We start from the raw sequence: 24,007 nt of genomic DNA, 5'->3' as shown, positions 1-24,007 counted from the left end.
ACTGTACAGTATGGGTCGACTGATAGTTTTGATTATTGGAATCTGTTTTTTGTTGTCTATTTTTTTGTATCTGATTGCAGATAAAACTAGAATGGCACTTATTAGAGCGCATACCTCCTCCACGACCAAATGAACTGTGAGCTTGGAGCACCAGGGCAGTGTAGATGCTTACACCACTACTACCATGGCTAGCTGGTTAGCATACTCTCTTCAGTTAATAATTAATTTGTTTGATGTTTCCAACTAAATTCTTACATATTGCACTTTTAAATATATTTATTTTTTCTATGTCTGGGGGGCTGATTTGAAACTTATGGTGGACCAACTGTTACTAAATATGGTGGGCTCCACTTTGGGCTGCCCTGGTTAACAGGGTCTATTCTGAGCCAAGACCCATTACGCTTCCATTTTTTGAGGAAATCTGTTTTGTAGTTTTTGTGTAATCCTAACAACAGAAAACCAACCGATTAACAAATGGACATAGGTGAATACATTAAGTCATCAGGGCAGGTTATTGGTTACTGTAATGTAGTTTATCAGCGAACAGATTAAGGAAAAGTAAGAGAAATCCTTTGACTGGTGACTTTCACTTTTAACTTGTAACATATAACATGATATATTTACGTTATTTGTGGTACTGCAGGGAGCTAAAAATACAAACGTAAAGCGACGTTTATGCCGTGACGCAGCCTTTGCGGAGTGCGGCTCGTACTTACGCAAACGACGTAGATCGCAACACAGAGAACGTTCGACTGACGTTAAACGGAGTACATCTGCTTTCGGAATCGCTCCTTTCCGCAAGAAGCCGCTCTGTGCTCTGTGACCATTCAATCAAACGTCCCGACCCTGCGTGGACCGGACAACAAACCCGAGAGATAAACACGGTGTGTGTCTCCCGGTTTCTGTGTGATCTGAGCCGTGTGGTGCACGAGGTAAGCGGAAAACGTGGAGCGCGAGCAAGAGCTGGTGGGGGTCTGCATGTGTGAGGGGCAGGCAGACCACAGCACTCCGTAATAACCATATAAGGATCTGAACAGGGTCTTTTCGCTTTCGACTGTCCCTTTGATGATGATGATGGTGATGATCAGTGTTGAACGTGCGGATGAAAAAAGCGAGAATGGCGTGCACGACACGAGCACGGAGTGATGGTGACACATGCCAAATCCTGTGTAATCCCCATCTGTCTTTGTTGTTGCGACGTTAGCTTGCAACTACTTGCTCACTGTTGGCGAAACCTACTGTATTGCATAATGTGAGTGCTGGAGAAATACACTGACCCATTATTACTGCATCATGTCTGTGTTGGTAAACCTGTCCGTCAGTCTACAGCAGTGTCAGTTATCTGCATGATTCAGTGCCAAACGTCAAACTTCCAAGCATCACCCCTTCTTTCCATGTACCCCTCCTTAAAACTGTGTTCTTGTAGGGTCCCTGTGCACACAGAGTGGATGGTGGAGCTCGCACCAGAGCAAACGGTCTCACTGTTGGAGCATAAAAAAGCCTGAACATGGTGAAGCTGGAGCTGGATCAGGTGGTGATGAGGAGGATGAAGGAGGACGACATAGAGGTGGTCAAAGCCCTCATCAAGGTTTGTACAAATCGTCATGAAGGGATTTGTTTTGTTGTTTTTTTCCCCAGTAAGGCCTTTGCTGATTTGTTTCTCAATGTTTCTCCAGGAAGGCAGTGAGGGCACAGAGAACCGTCTCATCCTCCACATCCTCACTCGTCCACTCTGCCTCTTCATCCTGGCTGTCTTGTCCTCGATCCTGCGCTGCCTTGTCCATTCCTTCATCCTGGCGCTTGCTATTCCCGTCTTCCTGCTAATTGTCTTTCTCAAGATCACCATGCCTCGGTCCACTGGGGTTCTGGGCAGCAGCCGCCCCTACTGGGACTACCTGGGAAGCAGCTACAGAGGGACACAGGACGAGACGCTGCAGAATCCCTACTGCAGGATCAGTGGCAAGACACCGGTGACGAAAAGGGTTAGTCTACAGTGCTTTTTGGGTAGTTGTTACTTCATTCTTGTGACCAAAAGTTGCAGCTGCATAATCCTTTTTTTCTTGTACTCAGCCAAAGCGCAGAATCAGCCCCAAAGAAAAGGACAAAGAAGTGTCAACAGAGAAGATCACACCAGAGAGGGAGCAGACAGCGGGGCAGGTCTGGCTGGCAGAATGCGATTTTGACATCATCGGCTGCATCTTCCGGGAAAACGAGAGTCGAGCGGGTATCAGGAGGATCTGCAGGGTGGTGACGGGCTGCTGGTACCGCAGGGAGGGCTTGGGCCGGCTGCTGGTCCAGAGTCTGGAGCAGAGAGAGAGGGAGACTGGCGCCCACAGGGTGTACGCACACGTCCCCTTCCCCTCCAAGGTGGGGGAGGTCTTCTTCAGGAAGCTGGGCTATCGGCTACTCGGGGAAGGGACTAATAATGAAGACGATGAGGAGAGGAACCTGGAGACTCCAGAGAGAGGATTTCTGGGATACCCCCTCACTAAGGTGTTTTACAAAGACCTGTGATGGATGGATGATGGACCCAGTGTCCCAAGGTGTCCCAGCCTGTCTGAAGGCAAAGACGACTGTGGATCTCTGCTGAAGGTGACTGTGTCATTGCAGCAAATGTTTGACGAATGGTTTCGGTTAATAATTTATTGAATATTTGTTTAATTTATACCAGTATTTATTTATGCCATGTGTTGTTATTTGTTTTAAGTATATATTTGTCTTTTTTCATAATTTAAAGTACCATCTGCCCATTTTCATAAGGACAATACTTCGTTATTTAATAACTCAAAAATGACATGAACCTTCAGATGTGCTGTTCTCTCGTCATTTGTAACGAAATAAAATATTTATTTAAAATGTGTGTTTCCTAAATATGTGTCTGCGTGGTTCTTTCCTCAAACAATTCAACACAGCTAAAATGGTGTGTGTGACTGCACGCATTTGATTGTGAAACCGTAAAAATGCGTGTAGGAGGATGTACAGTTACTGTATAGGAAGCCTGTGTGGTTTAGGTGAATGTGCAGAATTAATCTGCTTTTATCTTTTTGTGCACCCTGGCTGCCGTTGCTCTCCTTCATGTACAGCATGTAGGTCTATGACTCTGCAAAAACAGTGCTCCCTCCTTTCGCTTCAGTTTTCTTGTTCTTTCTTTTCATTTTCTTTTTGTTATTATTCTATGATGACAAGACAAGACAATTTTGCATTTTTTTGAACTTCACCTGAAAACATTCAAAAATGTAAATTATCAACAGAATGTGAAGAAATATCACTTCTGCCATTATAGTCTTTATGTGTTGTGTTGCAAAGATCCCAATCCAGACTGCTAGCAACACAGCCAACTGAGCTAACTAGCCAATGGCAGCTATAGTTAGCAGCAGTTAGTGGTCAGTTCTCACACATTCTACCTTTAACACTGATAATAAACATTTTCTGGTTACAATTGGGGAAAAATATAATTTTCCCAGTAGAAGGGAGCAGTCAAGCGAGCTGAAATTCAAGAACAGTTACAACCCTCTGAAATGTAAGGATTTGTGTGCATGGTTAAACTTAACATCTTTGAGTTTTCAACTGTAGTACCTTGCATTTTAAATGTACTGAATAATTGCTAAAACAGATTTACTTATAATGAAAGTCACTGTAGGTCACTGCCCTAAAATCAAATTGATTGCAAAGAGTTCATTGAAACCACACAAATAAATCAATGTGATAATTAGTGTTTCAAAATTTGCACAGCAGAGACGGCACATTAAATATATGCATCTGGCATTTTGACTCAAGAATGCGTGTGGTTTGCAGGTGAGTGACAGTTTATGTGACTAGGTGGGTTGATGCACACAGCCCCAGTCTGAGGCTAACCTTAATATGGTTAGCAGCCCTCATGCTCACAAGGCGCAGCTACCTACACTGCTAACCACAGGCGGTGACAGTGTAGCATCACTGTGCCACAGACAAACTCTACAGGATGTTTGTACAATGGTGATGTGTGTGAAAAAGAGGCACATCTCACCTGATGTAAGGATACGTACAGCAAAGGCCTGTACTTGAACACCAGCTCTAAATCATGAGAGCTGTAGTGGAAAATCACAGTCCTTTAATTAAGTTTGATGAGAAAGCTGAGACACCCAGTAACATAACAGTGTTGTTACTTGCTTGAGTAAGTGTGTGGTCAGGCTGTTTGAAAACAGTGTTTTTACTGGTGACACTTCTTGGTCATCATCAGGGTCGTTTCTTCATGACTGTCAAAGAGCAGACACCTGTTAGCTGGGCCTCTACCCGCCCGATCTGTAGCTATTATTGTTGTCAGGAAACAGATGTGAGTTCACACACTGGAAAGAAAGTCTGTTTGTGACTGTGGTCATGTGCGTCTGCACGGTATGGCTGTGTGTGAGTGTTTGTGTGCGCGTGTGCAGGGTGTGGGCGGGTGGGTTTCGGAAAGTATGACTTGGCATTTCCTACACCCGGTTTCTGCCCCTGACAACGGGTTAAATGCACAGCCACGTCTGGCCATACTGTACTACTCCACCACACACACACACACACACACACACAGAGCACAAGAGGGGTGGTAGTGCACGTGAGCGTTCATGTGTGACTGTGAGATGACCTTGGTCAGCTGTGGTCAAACCCAGAGAGCTGGGTGGGAAGTGGTTACATATAGTTTGGCATTTGATCAGCCTCTTGAAGTCGGGAAAAGACACATGCACACGAGATCAAATGTGCAGAGACATTAGCCTTATTGCACCGTCAGAGTAATGTAATATGATGTGAGGTCGCTCAGAGCATGCAGACACACTTACACATGAATCACTCTAAATTTGGGGGCACCACACAATCATAGGATATATTAGATAAATTTGTTCCAGATGATGTAGAACATATAGACTGTGTTAATGACATGCTCATACGGAGGGCTAACGCACACACATGCGCAAATACGCACACAGATGAGCTCCAAAAACAGCCACCCTGGGAAACGGTGAATTCCCCAAACCACAGAGTGCATGAGAGGGTGAGGGGAGTCATGGGAAAGCAGGATGCCTGCATGCAGTGCCACAGAGGGAGCAGACTGGGCCAGAGCTAAAACAGACAGAGCAGAGAAAGGCAAGAGCAAAATAATACACATCCTGATTTGGCAAGGATGGATGACAGCATCTGATGGTTCAAAGGCTTATGAGTGAGATTTATCCACACACTGTGGTCGGTCAGCTGGACGGCCGCTCTAGCAGACACGTAGGGTGAGGGAGGTCGATTACAGTTCTGCTCCCAGACTGACACAGTTTGGGAAAACCCAGATCAGAGGACAAAGTAGGTGTCAGGGCCTCCGGGTCTGGGAACGCCTAGGGCTCCACCAAATCTTGGGGCCCCAAAGAGGTGGGGGGGCAGGCTAGGTGGAAAGGCTGAATAGCAGGAGTAGTTGGGTGGCGATCCCACAGTAGATCAAGGTGAGAAGGTATCTGGAGGTTTTTAGTTAATGATCTGGGAAAACCAAAGCGGATGGGCCAGTGGCTGGATACGTCTCCAGTGTTTGGAAAGTTCCAGCCAGTTGGCTGAGTTTACTGACGTCTGTGAAAAACTCCAAAGGTTACAAATCACGTCAAACCCTCCTCCTTCTCATGTGTGGTCACTTAAGATTAGTTTGTAAAGTCTATGTTGTGTAATCTGCCTTCCCAGTAAGATTCCTTTATTGCCTTGTGCCACATCACTGGTTTCACTTGAATCATTATGTGAGCTAATTCAAAAAAATTCCTAACACATAAAAACCATGATGCCCTTAGAAGATAAATTGAGTGATTCATTTATGGCTTTAAATGTTTTGCCACCAGACAATGCAATCCATCCATCGTCTTTGTATCACGCCCCCTAAATTTACTTTGAAAAATCTCTGTCCAACCAGAAGCTGCCTCTGGTGTGTGCAGGATGTTTATGTTTAGAGGTATATACTCTCAGTTCCTTCCCTTTAACCCCCCCAACACACACACACACACACACACACACACACACACACACACACACACATACATACACACACACACACACACACACACACACACACACACACTTTCGCTCTTTCTCATTTACCTTCATTTATTGCCCACACCCGCCGAGTGACAAAGCAAAGCGCGTCTTTCAAAATGATTACAAAGCTAGACAGGTGAGCAAAATGGATACATTCTATTCATATGTTGTATATGTCTTTGTTTTTTATTTATATATACTGTAGATTAAACATGCATAAAAGTAAATGGAAAAAACGTTTTTCATAACTTTATATTAATGATATTATTTTAATAAGATGTTCTTTAGTTTAATTAACCACGGCACAGTACCACCATTCAGTGCAACAATTTGAGGTTTCATAATTAATGAGTTTCGCTAAAAGTTTTGAAACTGAGAGTGAGAAGAAAGTAGTGAATGCTAGTCGTCTTCTGACTGTCCAGTGCTCACATTTGGTTAACCACAGGTTTTACATGAGTTTACTGTGCCAATTTATTGGATTAGAATTCATGTGTGAGTCATCTGATTAATAATACGTTAAAATGGAAATTTACTGCATTGAATTTGTCTCAGACTTTCCCGGCACAAACCGACTGTCTTCACTGAATACTCCTGAGACTATATGTCACCGAAGATGTCGGTTCACAAAGCAGCAACGCTTTTGACGGGTGGCATTATTACTGATGACATGATGACTGATAAGAAAAAGTCATGTAGGTGGATCTAGCCTTTAAAAGGACATTTTAAATACTTTGTAGGTAAGCTGTGTTGTGCATCATATTTCATTAACTAATAAAAATGGCACATGTTTTCTCTTTGTCTTTGTCTAGTGTGCTTTTGCCTCGCAAAAAGTTCATCTACCACTACAAGAATGTGCGCTGGGCAAGGGGTCGATGTGAGACTTACCTGTGCTTTGTAGTGAAGAGGCGAGTGGGACCAGACACCTTAACCTTTGACTTTGGACACCTCCGCAATCGCAATGGCATCCATGTCGAGGTGAGTAATGTGGGTGAAAATGGAGAAGCATACTAGAAGAGCCTGTTTAGACAAAAGGCAAAAAAACCCAACTGAATTTACTGGATGAATGTATCACGCCTCTGTCTGTTCTACCATTTTTTCATAGTTGCTGTTCCTGCGCTACCTGGGAGCCTTGTGCCCTGGTTTGTGGGGGTATGGAGGCACTGGAGAGAAGAGGCTTAGTTACTCTATCACCTGGTTCTGCTCCTGGTCTCCCTGTGCCAACTGCTCCCTCAGACTGTGCCAGTTCCTCAACCAGACTCCCAACCTTCGCCTTAGAATCTTCGTCTCTCGCCTCTACTTCTGTGACATGGAGGACAGCCGTGAAAGAGAGGGCCTAAGAATGCTGAAAAAAGCCGGTGTGCAGATCACAATCATGAGTTACAAAGGTAGACAAAGAAAACTGTGTGTAGGTGGTAGAGCAGACATCTAGAGCCGGAAATGTGTGGAAGTTGGCCACATTCCACCCAAAAATTCCATTGTCTTCCTCATCATGATTGTTTTCTGGATGCTAAAAACAATGATTATTTTTCCCTCTCTTTACAGACTTCTTCTATTGCTGGCAGACCTTTGTGGCTCGCAAGGCGAGCCAATTCAAGGCCTGGGAAGAGCTGCAACGTAACTCGGTTCGCCTTACCAGAAAACTGAACCGCATCCTCCAGGTAGATGTTTTAAAATATTGCATGTTTTTAACTCAAGGGATTAAGTCAAACCATGATGCTCTGTTTATGATTCTAATAATTATGTTTTCTTTCTTTCTTTCTTTCTTTCTTTCTTTCTTTCTTTCTTTCTTTCTTTCTTTCTTTCTTTCTTTCTTTCTTTCTTTCTTTCTCAGCCCTGTGAAACAGAAGATTTAAGAGATGCCTTCAAGCTTCTTGGACTGTGAAACATACTGGTGTTACCATTACTTTTGAAGAGATAAATACATGTTGGTGTTGTCTATCACTACAACTGCTAGACTGAGAATATGAAAAACTGAGAAAAAATAGCTTTGCAGCAAGGCTTGAAAGATTTGATGGCTGCTACTTGCTGGTTCTGTAGCAATATAGTGGTGTGAAATAAAATAATAAATAAACAGTATTGTCGCATTATTGTGTCATTGATGTTAACGAGATATATGTAAGAATTAACCATTTGCCAAATTCATACTCAAGACATAGCTAACTGTCACTGTCGGTGTGTTTGAGGTATAAAGTGGCTCGGGGCTAGCAGGATAGCATGCTACCTTTAGTAGATATTTCAGCAACACAATACATAGATTTTTTTGTTATATAATCACATGCTGTTGGTGTTTTTGTGATTTTTTAAATGCTTTAAATGCAAATTATTTTCAATTACATGCACCTTTCAAATGTTATGAACTTGAAGTTATGTTAGCTTTCCAATAGTTAGCCTGACAAACATTAGCATTTCAAAAGTGATTGTAGAACTATTCAGCTAGGTATATTCAGCTAGTGTAACTGCTGGCAGGGCTAGTTATGATTGTAGGGCATTGTTAAGGACTGCAAATTAAAGGGGCATAAAGTGGTATGTAGTCATAGTACTCAGAATCAGATACCATTTTTGCACATCCAGTTCCCTAGTCTCAAAGTCTGAGGGTTTTTTTTTCGGTTAGATGCCTGAAATAAGGGTTTAACATATTGACATGTTTTGTTTTATGAAATAAAATTCATCATTAAATCTCCCACAAATTACTTATAAATGGCTACAAATGGCTAAATAACACTGAACACGTTGACTCAGAGTATTTTACTTACAAACAGTAATCGTGTAGTAAGATGCTTACTGATGGTGACATTTTAATCATGCCACTCCAGTGATAACTACTGTTTCCGTAAGTGCAATAAGTGTCAATAAACGCTTTTTCTTAGCTTATCTGTCACTTCTCTCAAACTTCACACCCCATTTTGTGATGTAGTTTTTCTTTTGGATGCCATTTAATGTCATTTTCAGGCTCATAAGTACTCTCTGAGTAAACTGACATGTATGCCTAAAAATGTGTAGCATGCCCCTTTAACGGCATAGCCGACATCGTTCCAGTGGAACGGGGTCGCCAGTGTGTGCGCACATACACCGTCTATTACGGTGACGTCGCCGTTAACGCCGCGCGGACACAACACTCACCGTCACCACCGGCGTGCACCGACTGAGTACAAGTCAAGATGGCGACCGAGGGTCAGTCCGAGTACGAGTCGGTCCTCTGTGTCAAACCTGAAGTCAACGTCTACCGAATCCCACCGAGGGCATCCAACCGGGCTATCAGGTGAGGGGGGTGCGGCGGCCTCGCGGCGAGCTTTCTGTCCCAGCATCCGCGAGCTGCAGCCGTTAGGAGCCGCGTTGCCTCGGCGACCTACCTACCGAGCTCATCCGTTAATCACGCAGCCTCAAGTAACGACGGCCGTACTGTGTCTGCTGGTCGTCTCTGTTGTGTATTTACAAGGTCATGAGGGAATATACGCAACTCATAGTTGGTGTTTGTACCTGCGGGGAGAGGGTTCAGTCATATTTGTGTCGCTCCTGTGTTTGTAACGCTACGTATGCCATCATTCAGTGGCACGACAGGCGATCAATAATGCTAACATCGCTGTAAAGTCCATGTGGTTGTATTTTTACGGCAGCTAGCTCAGTAATAACACTCTGTTTTGCACTAGAGATGCTCCTTTTGCTTGTCTGACCTTTCTAAGTATATCAGAACATCATCACTGGAGTTGTAAAGATGTGTTGCTCAAGGACACTTCAGTGAGGTTGGCGCTCTTTGCTGACAACATGAAATACAGTGTCCCCTCTGTATATGCTTTAAAGAGCTGCTGTGCTGCCAAGAAGGTTGACATTGAATTGTTTACCCCATCTTTCATTGGCTGCTGCTCCAGCCTGACCTGCTCCAGCTGCATCTGAGTGGACATCACACCGACCAAACAGTAGCACAGGCCCGAGTCCCATGAGACACATGATTGGTTAACCAGTGACCATATGTACAGTGAGTAAGGGTGATGATGTAATATTTCAGCCTTAGGTCTCGGTCGAAGTGCTAGTCTGATGTCTTAGTCACGTTCGGCTCACATAGAGAAAAAAAGACAAGCTGGAGTGTGTGATGAATCATAACGATAACACACACACACACAAAATCTCCTTTCCTATCTCCTCTCCCTTCTCACTTCACCTACATCACACTGTGTCTCCCTGACCGGCCCGTCTGTGTGTTTGTGTCCCAGGGCTGCCGACTGGAAGCTGGATGCTCCTGACTGGACGGGACGCATGCGCCTGACGGCTCGCGGCAAAGTGGTCTACGTGAAATTGGAAGACAAAGCCTCTGGTGAGAGATGAGCAGACGGGACAGTGCTGATGTTTAGTGCCGCTGTTGTAAATCATTTCACTGTGTAGTCTCCTGTTTCGCCGACCCCCTGCTCTGGGACTAATTTATTCCAAGGTGACCCAGTCCATGTCCAAGCAAGCCATTCATATCTGTTCATATCTGTTCATATCTGTTCATATCTTTGTGTTCTTGTTGTATTCTGGTCTGTTTTTGATCCTAAATACATACCAGAATTCATCTAACATCCGTCTTTTGTTCTAACCTACAGGGGAGCTGTTCGCCCAAGCACCAGTGGATGAGTTCCCTGGCATCGCAGTGGAAACTGTTAGTGACTCAAGCCGTTACTTTGTGCTCCGTATCCAGGATGACAACGGTGTGCAAACTGCTGCTAAGCCATCAATATGTTGTAAATGTTCTCACAACAGGGCTGAGATACACCGCTATTTTTTTAGGGCTAAATCTTGCAAGACTGTTGTCGATTATTGTGATAGACAATTTAGAATGTTTTTGTGTGTACTGAACTCTACCCCTTGCTTGTCGTGTTCATTTCTCTCACAGGCCGCAGTGCGTTCATAGGCATTGGCTTTGGAGACCGAGGCGACGCCTTTGACTTCAATGTTGCGCTCCAGGATCACTTCAAGTATGCAGCTGCTTCATAGTGTGTCATGAATTATAACTAATTAAGGAGTGAATTTATTTATACGAGTTTAATAATCCTTTTGCATCTCATCTTGTCCCCTCCAGGTGGGTGAAACAGGAAGATGAACTTAAGAAGCAGGCACAGGCTCCAGATCTTACTCCTAAATTGGACCTGGGCTTCAAAGAAGGACAGACCATTACTCTAAATATTGGGGTAACTTTATTTTCAATCAAATCTAATGTTTTTGTAGATTTAAAAGCTGTTTTAACAATTGAACCAAGAAATATATACCAGTATTTTAAAAAACGAAATCATTCAAAGCGACAGTTAAGAATTAATTCATCAGAGGGTTTAAAACTTCTTAAAGTCTGAAACCCATTATTGACAAGCAACAACACACTCTTGTTAATACACACACACACTTACTTTTCTCTTATTGTACCTTTTCCAGCAATCAAAAAAGAAGGACAGGTCTCGTCCCCAAAGTTCAGGAGGCTTTGGGCTTCTTCCACCTCCTCCTGGGGGCAAGTTAGCCCCACCTCCTTCAGCCAGATCTACCAATCATAACACACAACCACCTGCAGGAGGAAGTGACACTGGTAGGTGATTGTAACGCTCAAGTACAGCAATGTGGAGAGGACATGAACCTATTACAGGTTGTTTCATGTCTTGTTTTATCGAAATAAATTGACAAAATAAATATTCAGTGAAAACGAAAAAGCAATTATATAACTTGCTATGGGGGTGGCTGTAGCTCAGCGGATAGAGCAGGTCGACTGGTGATCAGAAGGTCATTGGTTCAAATCCTGGCTCCAGGCAGGGCTGAGCTGCATGTCGAAGTGTCCTTGAACGAGATACTGAACCCCACATTGCTCATCAGTGAGGGCCCTGCAATGAGTTGGCGACTTGTCCAGGGAGTACCCTGCCCTCGCCCTGAGACAAGGCTGGGATTGGCTCCAGCAGCAACACCGCGCGACCCCATTTAAAGGGATAAACGATTACGGACAATAACTTGCTATATCATGATCAAGTTATATGTATGTCAATGTTACATAACATTGATCAAAATAATGAAAATATTGTTTTGTAAATACTCTGTATCTTAAAAACACAAGATGTCTTCTTCATGATCAGGAAAAAACAAAGTCTGGAGACAAATGTTAGCTCTGTTATCCAGCGTACATATTAGTTAGCACTGCACTGTACTCACCACTGGTTCTGTAAAGACAAGTGAAAGGGCCGTGACCAACTATTATTTCATTATCGATTAATCTGCTGATGATTTTCATGTCCCAGAGCCCAGCGTGCCATCTTCAGATTGATTCTATATCCAATCTACAGTCCAAAACCCAAAGACTTTTCATTTACCATCATAAATGACATAGAAAAGTGGCGAAACCTCGCATTTAAGAAGCTGGAACCCTAAATGTTTGAGATTTCTCTTCAAAAATGACTGAAATAGTTTCTTTTAGTTAACTAATCAGTTAATCAACTAATTGTTGCAGCTGTAGTTAAAATGGCTCACTTGAGTGCTCTGCTGGAAACAGCTCAGCCCAGCCTTTGCTCAACTGTCAAATCCAGGTCATTACCTCAATAAGCCACTCTGTTGCATCTTTACTTCCATGTTCAACCTGCAGTTCGTTCTAGATCATTGCTCCAGTGTCATTTATAGTGGGACGTAAGGTGTGACCTTCATACAATATAGAGTTCATTAAATGGTCAATATAAAGCAGAGGAAAATAATTTTGTTGTTGAAAGCTTGTATTTCTTTGGCCCCACTGGGGTCTGTTGTAAAGGTGTTTCCAGTGGAGCACTTGTATCCACCGTCTTTACAATCATAGTGGTGAGTGCAGTGTTATGCTGACCTACAGGAATACAAGCTAGAACTATGAGGTAGACAGTTGTAAAAAACAGGAATTTCCCTTTAAAGATTATTGTGGTCCCACTTTTCTCTGGCCCACTGAAGATCGATATATATCACAAAACTAAGAAATGCACATGGTTTCGGTTTCATGCACTGAGGTTTGTCTCTTGAGATGTCGGCAACCATTTGAATACAATGTAGTTCTACGTGGTGTTCAAAACATCATTACCGCTGTGAAAAGTTTCCACTGAAACTTCTCTCTTCCAAATAACTAGTACCCAAGAAATAACAGAGATGTGTGGATAATCCAGAATAAACGGGAGACTGAATGATTCTGAGTTTCAGATGTAATGTGTTCAGCACTTTAAGCAGCACATATGCTTTCACCTCCATTGTGTTGTGTGGTCGCTGAAGTTTCAGAGGTTGCTGTCTCAAAACCTGAGTATAGACTGTAATACTGAAAGTATGTGCACGGCCACCATTGATGCCACCAGTGTAAGTGGAAGCAAAGTTAATTTGAGTGGAACAACCCTCTAGCTGAATACATGCATCTTTACACTTCATAACAAGTAAAAATGAGATTTTCTTCCTATTCATGAGAAGAATTTACAGTACATTGATTTTGATTTATAACAAATTAAATATATCAAATTAGAAATCTATGTTGTGTTCCTTATTCAGTGGTGCATTATGTTTCAGTTGTATCCTTTTAATCCCCAGGTGTTTTGCTAGACTTTGACTCCAGTAACTTCAACTCAGCAGCTCCGTCCAACCCCACCACCACAGCCGGCTCTGACCTGTGGGGAGACTTCGACTCTGTATCGAAGTGAGGAGAGATTCAGTTTGTTTTTCTCCCTCCTGTCTCTCTGTAAATTTATGCAGCACTTTTGCAACATTGTTTTCCCCATCATGGGGTCCTGTATGTCTCCCTGCCAAGCGGGATAACCCCCCGTACCAGTTTGTTTTACTTTAGTTCCGTTCCTCATTGCTTTTTGTATTAAGACAGAGATACATCCAGACCTCAAAGTCCAGTCTTAATTAGAGAGATTTCAAACTTTACCCCAACAACTTTATCTCCCTATCCTTGTTGGGGGTCTTCTTTCTTCTCCCTTTGTGTATCCACTCTCTCTAGTTTACTAAAATTCTGCCTTTGCCCCTTTTCTTTTCCTCTCAGTGTTTTATTTGCTTATTTCTATCGTAGATTCTACATAATTATGATCAAGGGAGACATAATCAGAAACTTCTGATGATGAAATCTAGAAAGATATAATGAATTAATGAATTTTATGTACAGAGAATATTTATTTTAAATGTATATATTGTCTGTAGTTTGTAATTATTGTCACTGGTGTTGTCACCTGTATGTACTGTAGCTTATATTCCTCCAAGTCCCCCGCAGTGGGACTGACTATATGCACTGACTGGCAGTCTGGTCTGTCTATAGAGTTAGTAATGCATAAATTCTGCATTTAACGCAGGGATTGTTCAAATTTTAGACTTAGGTTTTAGAGAAGTTTACCACAAAATGATTTTACTTGAAAAAGGCGTATTAAGCTGTAGCTGATTTGCAGGCTAGTTCTGCTCTCTAGCACTCTCTAGCGGGCTCTTGAGGCTTTACAGCGCCATTTTAAGAGAGATGTCAAATTGAGCTGCAGCTGTTGAACGCATATTTCACTGGGGATGGGTCCTGGGCACTGCTCGCACTGTTTTAACTGTAGATCAGTACAAAGAGATGGGGGAAGTAGGAATGTTGGATGCGTTTGGGTGTTACTAAAAGAAAGGGAGGCATCAAGTGCTTTTATCTTTGCCTCAAAGGGAAACCGAGATGATTTAGTCCATGTTATGTCATCTCTACTCAGCACAGCTGTTAAAGCTGTGACTGGTGACTCATTTAGGTCGTGACCTCTCTGCTGCTCAATGAATAGGTCTGTGTTTCTGTGGAGAGCTTCATCTCCGTAATTCTTTATGAGAAGGTGACCTCAACCGCAGCATGTCGTACTGTACAAATTTAAAAAAAAGTTTTAACTGTGAACTTAAATTCCATGTTAAGATGTGATGTTATAAACGGTATTCTGATGCAGACGAACGCAGTGTGGGACCAAGCTAGTCTGTGTTTGATGCAGTGTTTTGTTGTGATATTGTTACATGCCGAGAGATGGATTATGGTGCACTGGTATCTGATGCACGTGCGTGGTGACAGATGACTGTCACAAGGTGGATGTTGATTGGAACACACAGAGGTTGTGTGAGTGTAAAGCCCTACCGATGTTTGTCAGTGTTTGTTTAAATTATATGCATCTCTCCCAAATGTTACTTGTTATTCAAACTGTATATGTGTATGGAAATGTATATGGAAGTGAATATGCAAAGAAACACATAAAGATTTCACTCAATGACTGTAACTTTCATTTGTTGTATTATTATTATTATCATTATTAGATTTTTTGGCATGAACAGCTATGTGTGAGATATGTCTGAGTCTGTGTCGGACAGCGTACACACATGCCGCCCACCCCCTCCAGATTTACCTGATTTATTTCCACTCCCTTCATTTCAGCTCACTGTTAAAGTCTGTCCTGCGTTTTGGAGTCATTTACTGTCTCACTTTGTTTTGGGAAAGTAAAACATAGTAGTCGAGAGTTATAAATGCTGAATTTTAAAATTTTTAACTGCAGTGCATTAGATAAGGTATCCTTCCTTTCTCTTTTTTTACCAGAGTCCTGGATACAAGTAAAAACTGCGTAAATACTTAACTAACTAACTTAACACCGAAAGAGATAGATAAAGTAGCACAAACAGCAATTCATTTTCAGTTGAATGTTATTTTTATATTTATGGTTATATATATTTTTAATGCTCTGCAGAGTAACAGCAATTGATTTGAAACATGTGTGAGGGAGAGGAGAGTTAGGCCTCTTTAATAGTAAAAGGTTTATTATGAGCCTACCAATGTGTGCATCTGCTGTCAAAATTGTAATCAGTGCATCACTAAAAAAGAACAAGTAACACATGAACACATGTAGCTTTATTTAGTTGGATACAATAGTGCACATAATACTGGATTGTCAATGGGTACCTTACAATCCACAACAAAGTGGGTCTTTCTTTGTACAATGAAATGACTCAGTGCTGCTATAGGCCCATTACTACAGTACCTTAAATGGGTCGTAAACCATGAAAGACATGATCTGTGTCCAACAATACACAGATGAAATGAGCACACTTTCAAAATACACACACAAAAGACGAATACGTGAACATAGATATGAGTCAGCACACTTGTGCGCATGTGTTAAAGAGAAACAAAGAGACCCCCAGGTGTTGACTGGTGGATTTATGGTGTTATGGGCTGTTTTTGTGGCGACGCTAAGGGGCTCCATCCCCACTGGTGGTCACATCGCCATCCTGGGGCCCCCATCAGGCTTTGTTTGCCCAGGTTTTGGGGTTGCTACGGCGATTGCGACAGCGTTTCCTATCAGATGTCCTCTTAACACGTCTGGGCCACCCGGACAGCTCTCTGCACAGTTCAGCTGTTATGTGCGAAAGACAAGGATATCTCTGTTAATGCAGGATCACGTAGTGGCAACATCATGTTTGTTGTAGAGTTTTAGAGTGTGTCACCTTTCAGATACTCATCCTGCTGGCAGACTGTCCTCATACAGATCTCATTGTTGATCACGTAGACACGAGGAAGGCTGAAATACAGCATAGCATGATGAGTATTGTAGAAGAGCTGCCGGGATACAGTTTTAACTGATGTGACAGGATGCAACTAGAGTAACAAAAACATGAAATGATCTTACTATCAGTGAAATGTCTCAATGAAGTCCTTGTACTCAAAGTATTTCTATTATCTCTGGGTTAGGGTTAGGGTTATCCCTGCAAATGCCTTTACTCTTCTATGTTGATACAAAAATATCATCCGTTTTGAATGAATTCTTTGGATTAAATCAGGATAAAAACAGTAAATAAAGTAGAGAAAATTAGTTTCACCTGAAAGACTACAACATGAAATCTTCACTTAGAGATTTCTGCACCAGTAATAATCATTTTATGACTTTAAATGTATAGATTTATAATATTAAAACACAGACACACACACAATAATTATACTTATAACAGTGACTTGCAGTATTTTAATTACATGTACATTTTCTATCTAATTTTATTACATCAATTTAAGTTTAATGCAAAGTTTGTCTGTTATGTTGAGTCTGTATGTGTAAATGAAATACTCTTAAGTCTGACTGAACTAAATTGATGCAATATTGCGTGTTTATATAATTATTGTTTAAAGTAATATGTATACATATCAAGTAAAGAGGAACTCCTACAGAAACATTTTTTTGTATTTATTATTACTATTAATAAACTATTATACATTAAAGTAATGCATTTAAATGGCTCAATTTATTTCCTGTAGTCAAAAACACACTCAGTTATTTAAGTTATACAACTTGAATCAACATGACAAAAAAAAACCTTGTATTAAAGCAACACTATGTAAGTTTCTCCAGCAACATAGTTGATTGATGACTCTCTTTCCGTCCGTCTGCCTCTCCATCGGCTGTCCATCCATCAGTCCATCTATCCATCATCAGTAACCACTACTACTAGTCGACCCAAGGTAACGTTGGGCGAGTGGTGGTGTACATCACTCTCATGCCCAGATTGTAAAATACCAATCAAAACCAAATACCTAATCAGGTATTTTGCATTGGTCACGAACCGTTAACCCCAAGTGTTGGTATTTGACAATTGGATTGAGCCTTAACAACCTCTCATCTTTCTCCAAAATAACATTAAATGTTACATGGTGTTGCTTTAAATGTGATTGTTTACATTAATAATTTAAAATTAGAAGGAAAATGTACGTGTCATTGAAATACTTAAAGGAGCACCATGTAGTTTTGGGCAGGACATTTTAAACAGAAGAGAAAGATCCACATTGATTGTTTTTTAATATCTAAACAAACTAAATGAACAAACTCTCTTTGTTTTCATGACTGAATAAATTGAACACAACTTCATACTGTTTTATTTTGTTTATATGTGTTTTATTATTACCTCATTAATATTGTAAATATTGAAATCCTTTAAAGTCACTATTTTAGGTAGAATTATTTTTTCAATGCGGCTATACTGATACCTTAACCCATAATGAGAACATTTATATGTGAGACATTTAGCCTGTACTGCTAATAAGCTTTGACCTAAATGCCCTGAATCAGTTTCTTATATGAACACCGCCCTTTTTTTAAAATTTTTTTTAACTAAAGTTAGACCAGTTTTGGTTGTTTCACATGACAGATTTCTGCATTTCTGCATTTGTTTTCGTTCTTCTCACTCTCACTAAAACATGAAGTTACATATTTGTGTGCTCCGATCTGAGTTCAGAAACATTTGCATGAAAATCTGATGTCTGTTGAGAGATGCATGCTCAAGTTGCTGGGAACAATTTGGTCAAACCACATCTGCGCGCCTCTCATGTTGTAGACAAGGGATGCTATATTGCCATATCATGTATGTTATTCTGCAGGTAAAATGCAGATCACCTGTAGAGACAAAGAGCACCAATACATTTCTTGATGGGCCTGTGAACCGAGTACATCCTGGTGCAAGGATACATCTCCTCCCTACAGTCTGCAGAGACAGAAGATACAGGTCATATTGAAATAGCATCAGTCGCAATGACAGGATGAGCCAGCAGTTCAAAAGGCCTCCTGAGAGGCAGCTCAAAGGTCATCTCCAATCTGCTGTCACTCACTGGCTGGCAAGGTTCCTCCAGGTGCCTCGGTTTCCTCTAAAAACAAGGAGAGAAAACAGGATCAGACTGGGAGCACATCTTAACCAGAGCAGTGACTCACAGACGGACAGATGTCTCGTCCTGATCTCAAGTGTGACTTATGAGGAGAAGAGCATTACCAGCCTGCTGGGTTTGGGCTACAGCTGTGAGTGCTGTGGAACAGAAACCACATGAGGGGAGTGTTTCGCAGCATAAAAACAAACACACAGCGACTCAAGCATAATTAAACAGGATGATTTGTGTGTGCTGTTTGGCAGCAGTACCGTGGAAACTGCAGAGGAGCAGGACCACTGGAAGGCCGCCCATTCCTTCAACTTGTAAGAGGTAAAAGCTTTACGAGCTGGAGGAAACCGAAGAGGAAAAGAGTCAGGGTGATTTCACAGAGTGGAACTGTTCAATATCCTCGCTCAAGATTTTCGTGCTGTTTATGTTTCCTTTAATCTCACTGCATATAAATGATCCCAAAGTTCCAGGTCACTGTAATGTTTTCCCCAAAGTTTTGCTCCACAGAGGCTGTTTTGGATATGTTTCTTGAAGAACGCCTGATGTCATTTTGCAGTGGAATAATCTGTTCTGCAGTAAATTCTCTGCTTGTAAACAACTACATAAAGTAGCAGTGGAGGAACTATTAAAGTTCAAAAATGACACTTTCTACCTGTCAAAATGTGTTTTTCTCCTTTCTCTCACTCCTTCTCTCGCTTTTTTTCTCCCTCCCTCTCTCCTCTCCCGCCCTGCATCATTCCTCTCGTGATGTGTCAGTGTAACTTTGGAGTCCAAGATGTGAGTTCTCTCAAAAGAATGTGTTTTTTCTGTGCCCTATTTGAGCACCCCTCCACCCCTCCTCTGTTACAGTCGCACATTCTTTTACAGCTTTCTTTTCATAGAACATATCGCTGCTTTCCAACTGTACGGTCATCACCAGCCTCTTACGACCATCGCAGTTTTGTGTCTTTTCTGCTCCGATAATCCCAGAGTCATACATTCTCAATTACTGAACTGAAAACTGTGGATTGTCCTGGTTTAACTCGCTGCATGCCTCTGCTGATCTGTTTTTACCCGCTTCACTTCCTGAACTCTGTGCAGCCACGCATGACTTAAAGTGATAAAATATCAAATCTGAAGTGAATCGGTCAATCAGCCAAACATTCAGTCTTCACATTTCATGGTTACATCTAATCAACAGGATTATCCTTTCATTAATATCTTTGGATGTGAGATATCGTGCATGTACAGCGCTCCTCTGTGTATTTCCTGCAGTTTGTCTTAAGATAAGGCGAAAAAAGAAGCATAATTAACTTGTACTTACAACTTTTGCTGTCGTCCACCACTGCTTTAGTTTTATGAATCTTTTGTCTTCTCCCCTTTCCCCTCCTTTCCTCTCTTCCCTCCTCTTCCTCCTCCTCCTCCTGCCCCTATCCTCCTAACCATCATAGATTTCTCGCTTTTCACTTTTTTTTCCTGACCCAATCTGGAAAAATACAATTAGCATCCAGTTAAAATCTGATGTAGTTCTTTTTGTTGGTTCTAAACGGCAGACATTGTACACAGGTTTATAGGTCCAGTATCTTAGTGGCTCAGTATCTCATCACCACACAAAGCCAAACATTCAAACTGTTATTATCATTCACGAAAAGTAGGACTGTAGCTCTTGTTAATCAAAAAGGTTTCATTAAATTTGTAAAGGCACTTTTCTTCACATGCAAACACGTCATGGTAACACTGTCATGTTTATTTACAACAATAAGATCAGGGATGCAGGCTTGTCTGAGTATACTTTATGTAAGAGCATCCAGATTTTTCTGAGCCTCGAGTGGAGTTTGTTCTGGATTCTGTTTGGATTTCTTGTCTTAATGGAGAAAATGAACTCATGGAGCAAATGAAAGACACACAAACAGAATTATCAGACCTCAGTGGGCCTCTCTTTTGACTTTTGCTCTACTTATTTTAATCAGCAGGAGGCGCTGTGCACACAGAATATCGTCTTTGGCGTCTTCTACAGACTGTAATGCAGGAGTCAGTACAGAAAAGTTATGACCTTTCTTTGATTTCTTGATAATGTAACAAGTTAAACAGAAGATGACCACCAACCTGACCCAGGTAATCTCTTCAGTCCTGTATTTAATGTTAATGTTCACCTGCCCAAGTCATCTATTGTTCATTGTGAAATTGTGTGATTTGTATTCTCCATGGCAACCATTGTTGATTTGTTTGATTTAGTGCTGAAGTGATGAGAAAATGAGTGAGATGAGAAAATGCAAAATGTTGATGATTAATTCTTAAACAGTGTTGTAAAAAGCAAAAGTAAAGATATTGTATTAAAATATTACTTTGGTAAAGGGAAAAGTCACAAATACAAATAGTAGTTTAGTAAAAGTCTTAAAGTGTCTTTTATTAAATGTACTCAGGTGTCAAATTAAATTAAATTCTGTACATATTTTCACGTATTTATGTGTGTTGTATGTATGCGTGTTTTTATTATCATTATAATTATAATTATTTAACTGTGAATAAAGTCGATTAATTCAAAAGATTAGCTATGATGCAGCATGGCATCTGCAAAGTAACTAGCTGCTAAAGCTGTCAAATTAAAAGTGCACTATGTAGTTTTGAGGAAGAAAGTTTAGAGGAGATAAAAGAGGAAAATCTTCACTTTATGATTTTCATGACTGTATAAACTAAATGAACAAACTGTCCTCATAGAACAACACAGCTTTATACTGCGGTACTTCTAAGGAACTGCCTTTGTCAAATTGTGTTTGAGAGACCTTATTCCCCTTAAAGATGGCTTGTTTCTGCATAAATTGAAAATAAATTGTATTTGAGGGGACCATGTCTGACTGCCTCTGAAGACTCCATTATAATTGTGTGATATTTAGCAGTATTGTACATCATCAGGTGACACCTTCAATATCATGTTTGTGAAATAAGCACAACATTAAGGTATAACTTTACATCTTCTAAGAACATACTAGCTCAGCTGACCTAATTAGAAAACATCACCATGTAGAAAAGCATCACAATGTGGATCCTAAGAAAGTTTGTGATCCATGATAAGCCCCAGGTACTTATAACTCTGTCAGCAGCTTAATCTGCTCTCCTTTGATGACACTTAAGACAATTTCTAGTCTCAAAGGACTACAAATCGCACAACACAATTACTTTAAGGACAACATTAAAGATTGCACAATTTAATGTATTGATGAACTTCAACTATTGAAATATAAGAGAACTGAATACATTTTGTAGACAGATGGCATTGTCAGATATGTGTTATCTATAACCTACAATTTCATTGTTTCTTTCTCAGTTTACATAAGGTATCCTTGGAATAACCCAAGAGGTCATCTGTGCAAAGATGAAAGTGTCTGTCAAGGCCATAGCTCCGGACCCCTTGTCTCAGAGGCTCTTTGTGTTTAAAAGATGCTTCTCATTGGGGCCATTACAGCTGCATTGGGAGGGAAATCTGACTCTACATTGGCTCCCATGCACTTGACTAATATAAATATTGCTACACATACCCCTGAAGTCACACACGACAAAACTCTCACTGGCTCTCACCCCATGGTTGGGCCTAGTCAGTTCAAAAGGGAGACACTTATCATCCCCTTGACATATTGGGGCTACAGGGACTCCATGGTGAGCGTCTGTGGGGTGGCCCTAACAAGGTCGACTGGGCGAGCCTGATGACAGCTTGACAGATGGAGGACAGCGTACGCAAAAGAGAGGAGGAGAGGAGCCAAGAGCGACTATCAATCCTTTGAACACATCAACCTGCCATTCTGCCCACGCTGCTCCACCATGAGGGGAAAGTAATGCTGAGAGGGGCAGAGATGAGGAAAACGAAGGAAAGAAAAAGAGTTGAGTAAAGGAGCCAGGTGGTGGGGGAGTGAGAAAGCAACGCAGAATAGTGAAGGCAAACATGCCCCATAGTAAACACATGATAATCTCGCAACTTGTTTATTAGTTGGATGGCAATGCACGAGGCGTGCCAGCTCTGCAATTCATACTCTTGCACCGACCTCCTTTTCACCCCAACACTCTTCCCTCACTCTGCTTCTCTATTTCTGCCCTTGAATTTCAACCAGCTGATGCATTTTTCATGTATGGCTGTTTCCCACGCAAAAAAAACACACAGACACACACATACATTAAGTGCAGTGCATTTGCGGGGCCAAACCTCTTACTTTAACGTCCAAACTAAATTTCAACCCCAGTCTTTACTGAAAGCTTAAACTTCATCCAACCTGAACCTTAAAACCAAGTCTTAATGTCCAAACAGTCCTGTGAAGTAGTGAGAATCAAAATATCCCCACAATGCACAAGTGTCCTCACTAAGAAGGTAATTATACGTAGTCCCCCCAAAGATAGGAATACAAACACACAGCAAATTAACTCTGTATTTTGAACATCAGAACGCTCAAACTAGATCTTCAGATCTTCTTGCAACTTGCAAAATTGATAACTGATGGGTCTTCTTATGGACCAGTGTCACTGCTCTCAGTCCTGATTAAGCAATTCAAGTTACTGAACCTAAACAAGCAGCCAGGTGAGGGGGGAGGAAGTGGATTAGGCCATGAAGACCCAAGTGTTGGACTTCACTGTGGGGATACATTTCAGACATTTGACCCAATGAGCTCTTTATTCGCTCCACTCTGTCTATCAATCTGGCTTTTATATCAGTGTCTATTTTGCAGCTATCATCATCTTGACATGTGACTTTTTTTTCTTTAATCAGATATATAAGTATCTGTTACAAATAATTTAATTTTCCAGCTGGCTGTCTCTGTATCATTCATCCATGCGACCTATAAATTTTTGTGATAAAAACCATGAATCTTCCTTATGATGACAGAGGACAGGGTAATTTATGCTGGATATGAAATGTACATTTTAAAGATACCGTGAATATGACAGCATGCAATCTTCCCAATGTTTAAACTTTTTTTTGCCAAAGTGAGCTTCATCCAATACTGGTGGCGTAATGTCAGAATCTTACTTACTGGGTAGTGTTGGTAATGATAGCTCATGTTTGCCTGCATAAGAAATGTTAGCTAGTGCACAAACTGGTTATCATTTGAGGGTGCAGATAATTTGAACAACAGCAGTGTTGAAACGTGAATGCAAAGGAAGGAGGAGGCTGAAATGCCACATTTAGTGACTGAATGTTAACAATAACACCTTTAAGTATTATTATGTAAGTATAATTAAGAAAATGCACTTAAATTGCCAAGGCAGAAATATATCCTCTGATTTTTAATTATATCATTAGATTGTAATGCAGGAGTTGGATTTTACTGTGTTAGTTGTTAAGGTGGAGCTGATTTTGAACTATTTTGTGATGTGTTCATTTTAGGTTAATACTGAGTATTATAT

The 24,007-nt window shown here is 41.2% G+C and overlaps 4 protein-coding genes and 1 long non-coding RNA gene across 16 annotated transcripts in view; 3 read left to right on the top strand and 2 right to left on the bottom strand.

Moving 5' to 3' along the window:
- Positions 1–9,951, bottom strand: part of LOC119006405 — a 49,401-nt gene extending 39,450 nt beyond the window's left edge. For 4 of the 7 annotated variants that reach the window (XR_005070760.1, XR_005070762.1, XR_005070763.1 and 1 more), the window contains exons 1-3: positions 9,136–9,275; positions 7,136–7,314; positions 6,901–7,032 (exon numbers count right to left, since the gene is read on the bottom strand). This is a non-coding gene — a long non-coding RNA (uncharacterized LOC119006405). Of the gene's footprint in view, positions 1–6,900; positions 7,033–7,135; positions 7,358–8,768; positions 8,895–9,135; positions 9,276–9,854 lie in introns of those variants that run through there. The other 3 variants (XR_005070765.1, XR_005070764.1, XR_005070766.1) reach the window with 3 other exon arrangements.
- On the top strand, positions 25–2,860 carry nat14 (N-acetyltransferase 14 (GCN5-related, putative)). 3 transcript variants are annotated; one of them, XM_037075047.1, is made up of 4 exons: positions 25–195; positions 1,427–1,588; positions 1,677–1,982; positions 2,071–2,860. In XM_037075047.1, exons 2-4 carry the CDS (start codon positions 1,508–1,510, stop codon positions 2,512–2,514), a joined length of 831 nt encoding a protein of 276 aa, XP_036930942.1. In that variant the 5' UTR covers positions 25–195; positions 1,427–1,507; the 3' UTR covers positions 2,515–2,860. The 3 variants fall into 3 exon arrangements, with proteins under 3 accessions (XP_036930942.1, XP_036930940.1, XP_036930941.1); XM_037075045.1 differs by lacking the exon at positions 25–195 and adding an exon at positions 710–932; XM_037075046.1 differs by lacking the exon at positions 25–195 and adding an exon at positions 957–1,252.
- Positions 6,113–8,049, top strand: aicda (activation-induced cytidine deaminase). The gene is made up of 5 exons (XM_037075077.1): positions 6,113–6,151; positions 6,825–6,990; positions 7,118–7,400; positions 7,558–7,673; positions 7,847–8,049. The coding sequence occupies exons 1-5, from the start codon at positions 6,132–6,134 to the stop codon at positions 7,895–7,897; spliced, it is 636 nt and encodes a 211-aa protein (XP_036930972.1). The 5' UTR covers positions 6,113–6,131; the 3' UTR covers positions 7,898–8,049.
- On the top strand, positions 9,095–15,236 carry LOC119006377 (adaptin ear-binding coat-associated protein 1-like). 4 transcript variants are annotated; one of them, XM_037075061.1, is made up of 8 exons: positions 9,360–9,451; positions 9,882–9,988; positions 10,224–10,324; positions 10,593–10,697; positions 10,883–10,964; positions 11,069–11,177; positions 11,416–11,563; positions 13,549–15,236. In XM_037075061.1, the coding sequence occupies exons 3-8, from the start codon at positions 10,267–10,269 to the stop codon at positions 13,656–13,658; spliced, it is 612 nt and encodes a 203-aa protein (XP_036930956.1). In that variant the 5' UTR covers positions 9,360–9,451; positions 9,882–9,988; positions 10,224–10,266; the 3' UTR covers positions 13,659–15,236. The 4 variants fall into 4 exon arrangements, with proteins under 4 accessions (XP_036930952.1, XP_036930956.1, XP_036930954.1 ...); XM_037075059.1 differs by lacking the exon at positions 9,360–9,451 and adding an exon at positions 9,474–9,755; XM_037075057.1 differs by lacking the exons at positions 9,360–9,451; positions 9,882–9,988 and adding an exon at positions 9,095–9,274.
- A 598-nt stretch (positions 15,237–15,834) lies between these two features.
- On the bottom strand, positions 15,835–20,015 carry mfap5 (microfibril associated protein 5). Its single transcript, XM_037075096.1, has 7 exons — positions 19,941–20,015; positions 18,898–18,974; positions 18,754–18,786; positions 18,596–18,631; positions 18,384–18,471; positions 16,450–16,523; positions 15,835–16,358 (listed from the first exon to the last, which is right to left on the bottom strand). Exons 2-7 carry the CDS (start codon positions 18,938–18,940, stop codon positions 16,246–16,248), a joined length of 387 nt encoding a protein of 128 aa, XP_036930991.1. The 5' UTR covers positions 18,941–18,974; positions 19,941–20,015; the 3' UTR covers positions 15,835–16,245.
- Positions 20,016–24,007: the final 3,992 nt, after the last annotated feature.

This window comes from Acanthopagrus latus, chromosome 17, assembly GCF_904848185.1.
Source record: "Acanthopagrus latus isolate v.2019 chromosome 17, fAcaLat1.1, whole genome shotgun sequence".
Taxonomy (NCBI): Eukaryota; Metazoa; Chordata; class Actinopteri; order Spariformes; family Sparidae; genus Acanthopagrus; species Acanthopagrus latus.
Note: the sequence above shows the minus strand (reverse complement) of the source record. Positions and strands in the feature narration are given on the sequence as shown.

Excerpts from the sequence above, each read along its gene's own strand:
- aicda (XM_037075077.1), top strand. The coding sequence starts at position 6,132 with ATGATTACAAAGCTAGACAG. Across the intron at positions 6,152-6,824 it reads ATGATTACAAAGCTAGACAG|TGTGCTTTTGCCTCGCAAAA; the intron begins GTGAGCAAAATG and ends GTCTTTGTCTAG. Across the intron at positions 7,674-7,846 it reads AACTGAACCGCATCCTCCAG|CCCTGTGAAACAGAAGATTT; the intron begins GTAGATGTTTTA and ends TTTCTTTCTCAG.
- nat14 (XM_037075047.1), top strand. The coding sequence starts at position 1,508 with ATGGTGAAGCTGGAGCTGGATCAGGTGGTGATGAGGAGGATGAAGGAG. Across the intron at positions 1,589-1,676 it reads TGGTCAAAGCCCTCATCAAG|GAAGGCAGTGAGGGCACAGA; the intron begins GTTTGTACAAAT and ends ATGTTTCTCCAG. Across the intron at positions 1,983-2,070 it reads AGACACCGGTGACGAAAAGG|CCAAAGCGCAGAATCAGCCC; the intron begins GTTAGTCTACAG and ends TCTTGTACTCAG.
- mfap5 (XM_037075096.1), bottom strand. The coding sequence starts at position 18,940 with ATGGGCGGCCTTCCAGTGGTCCTGCTCCTCTGCAGTTTCCACG. Across the intron at positions 18,787-18,897 it reads GCTCCTCTGCAGTTTCCACG|CACTCACAGCTGTAGCCCAA; the intron begins GTACTGCTGCCA and ends TCTGTTCCACAG. Across the intron at positions 16,524-18,383 it reads GGTGCTCTTTGTCTCTACAG|CCTTCCTCGTGTCTACGTGA; the intron begins GTGATCTGCATT and ends GCTGTATTTCAG.
- LOC119006377 (XM_037075057.1), top strand. The coding sequence starts at position 9,174 with ATGGCGACCGAGGGTCAGTCCGAGTACGAGTCGGTCCTCTGTGTCAAA. Across the intron at positions 10,325-10,592 it reads ATTGGAAGACAAAGCCTCTG|GGGAGCTGTTCGCCCAAGCA; the intron begins GTGAGAGATGAG and ends TCTAACCTACAG. Across the intron at positions 10,965-11,068 it reads GCGCTCCAGGATCACTTCAA|GTGGGTGAAACAGGAAGATG; the intron begins GTATGCAGCTGC and ends TGTCCCCTCCAG.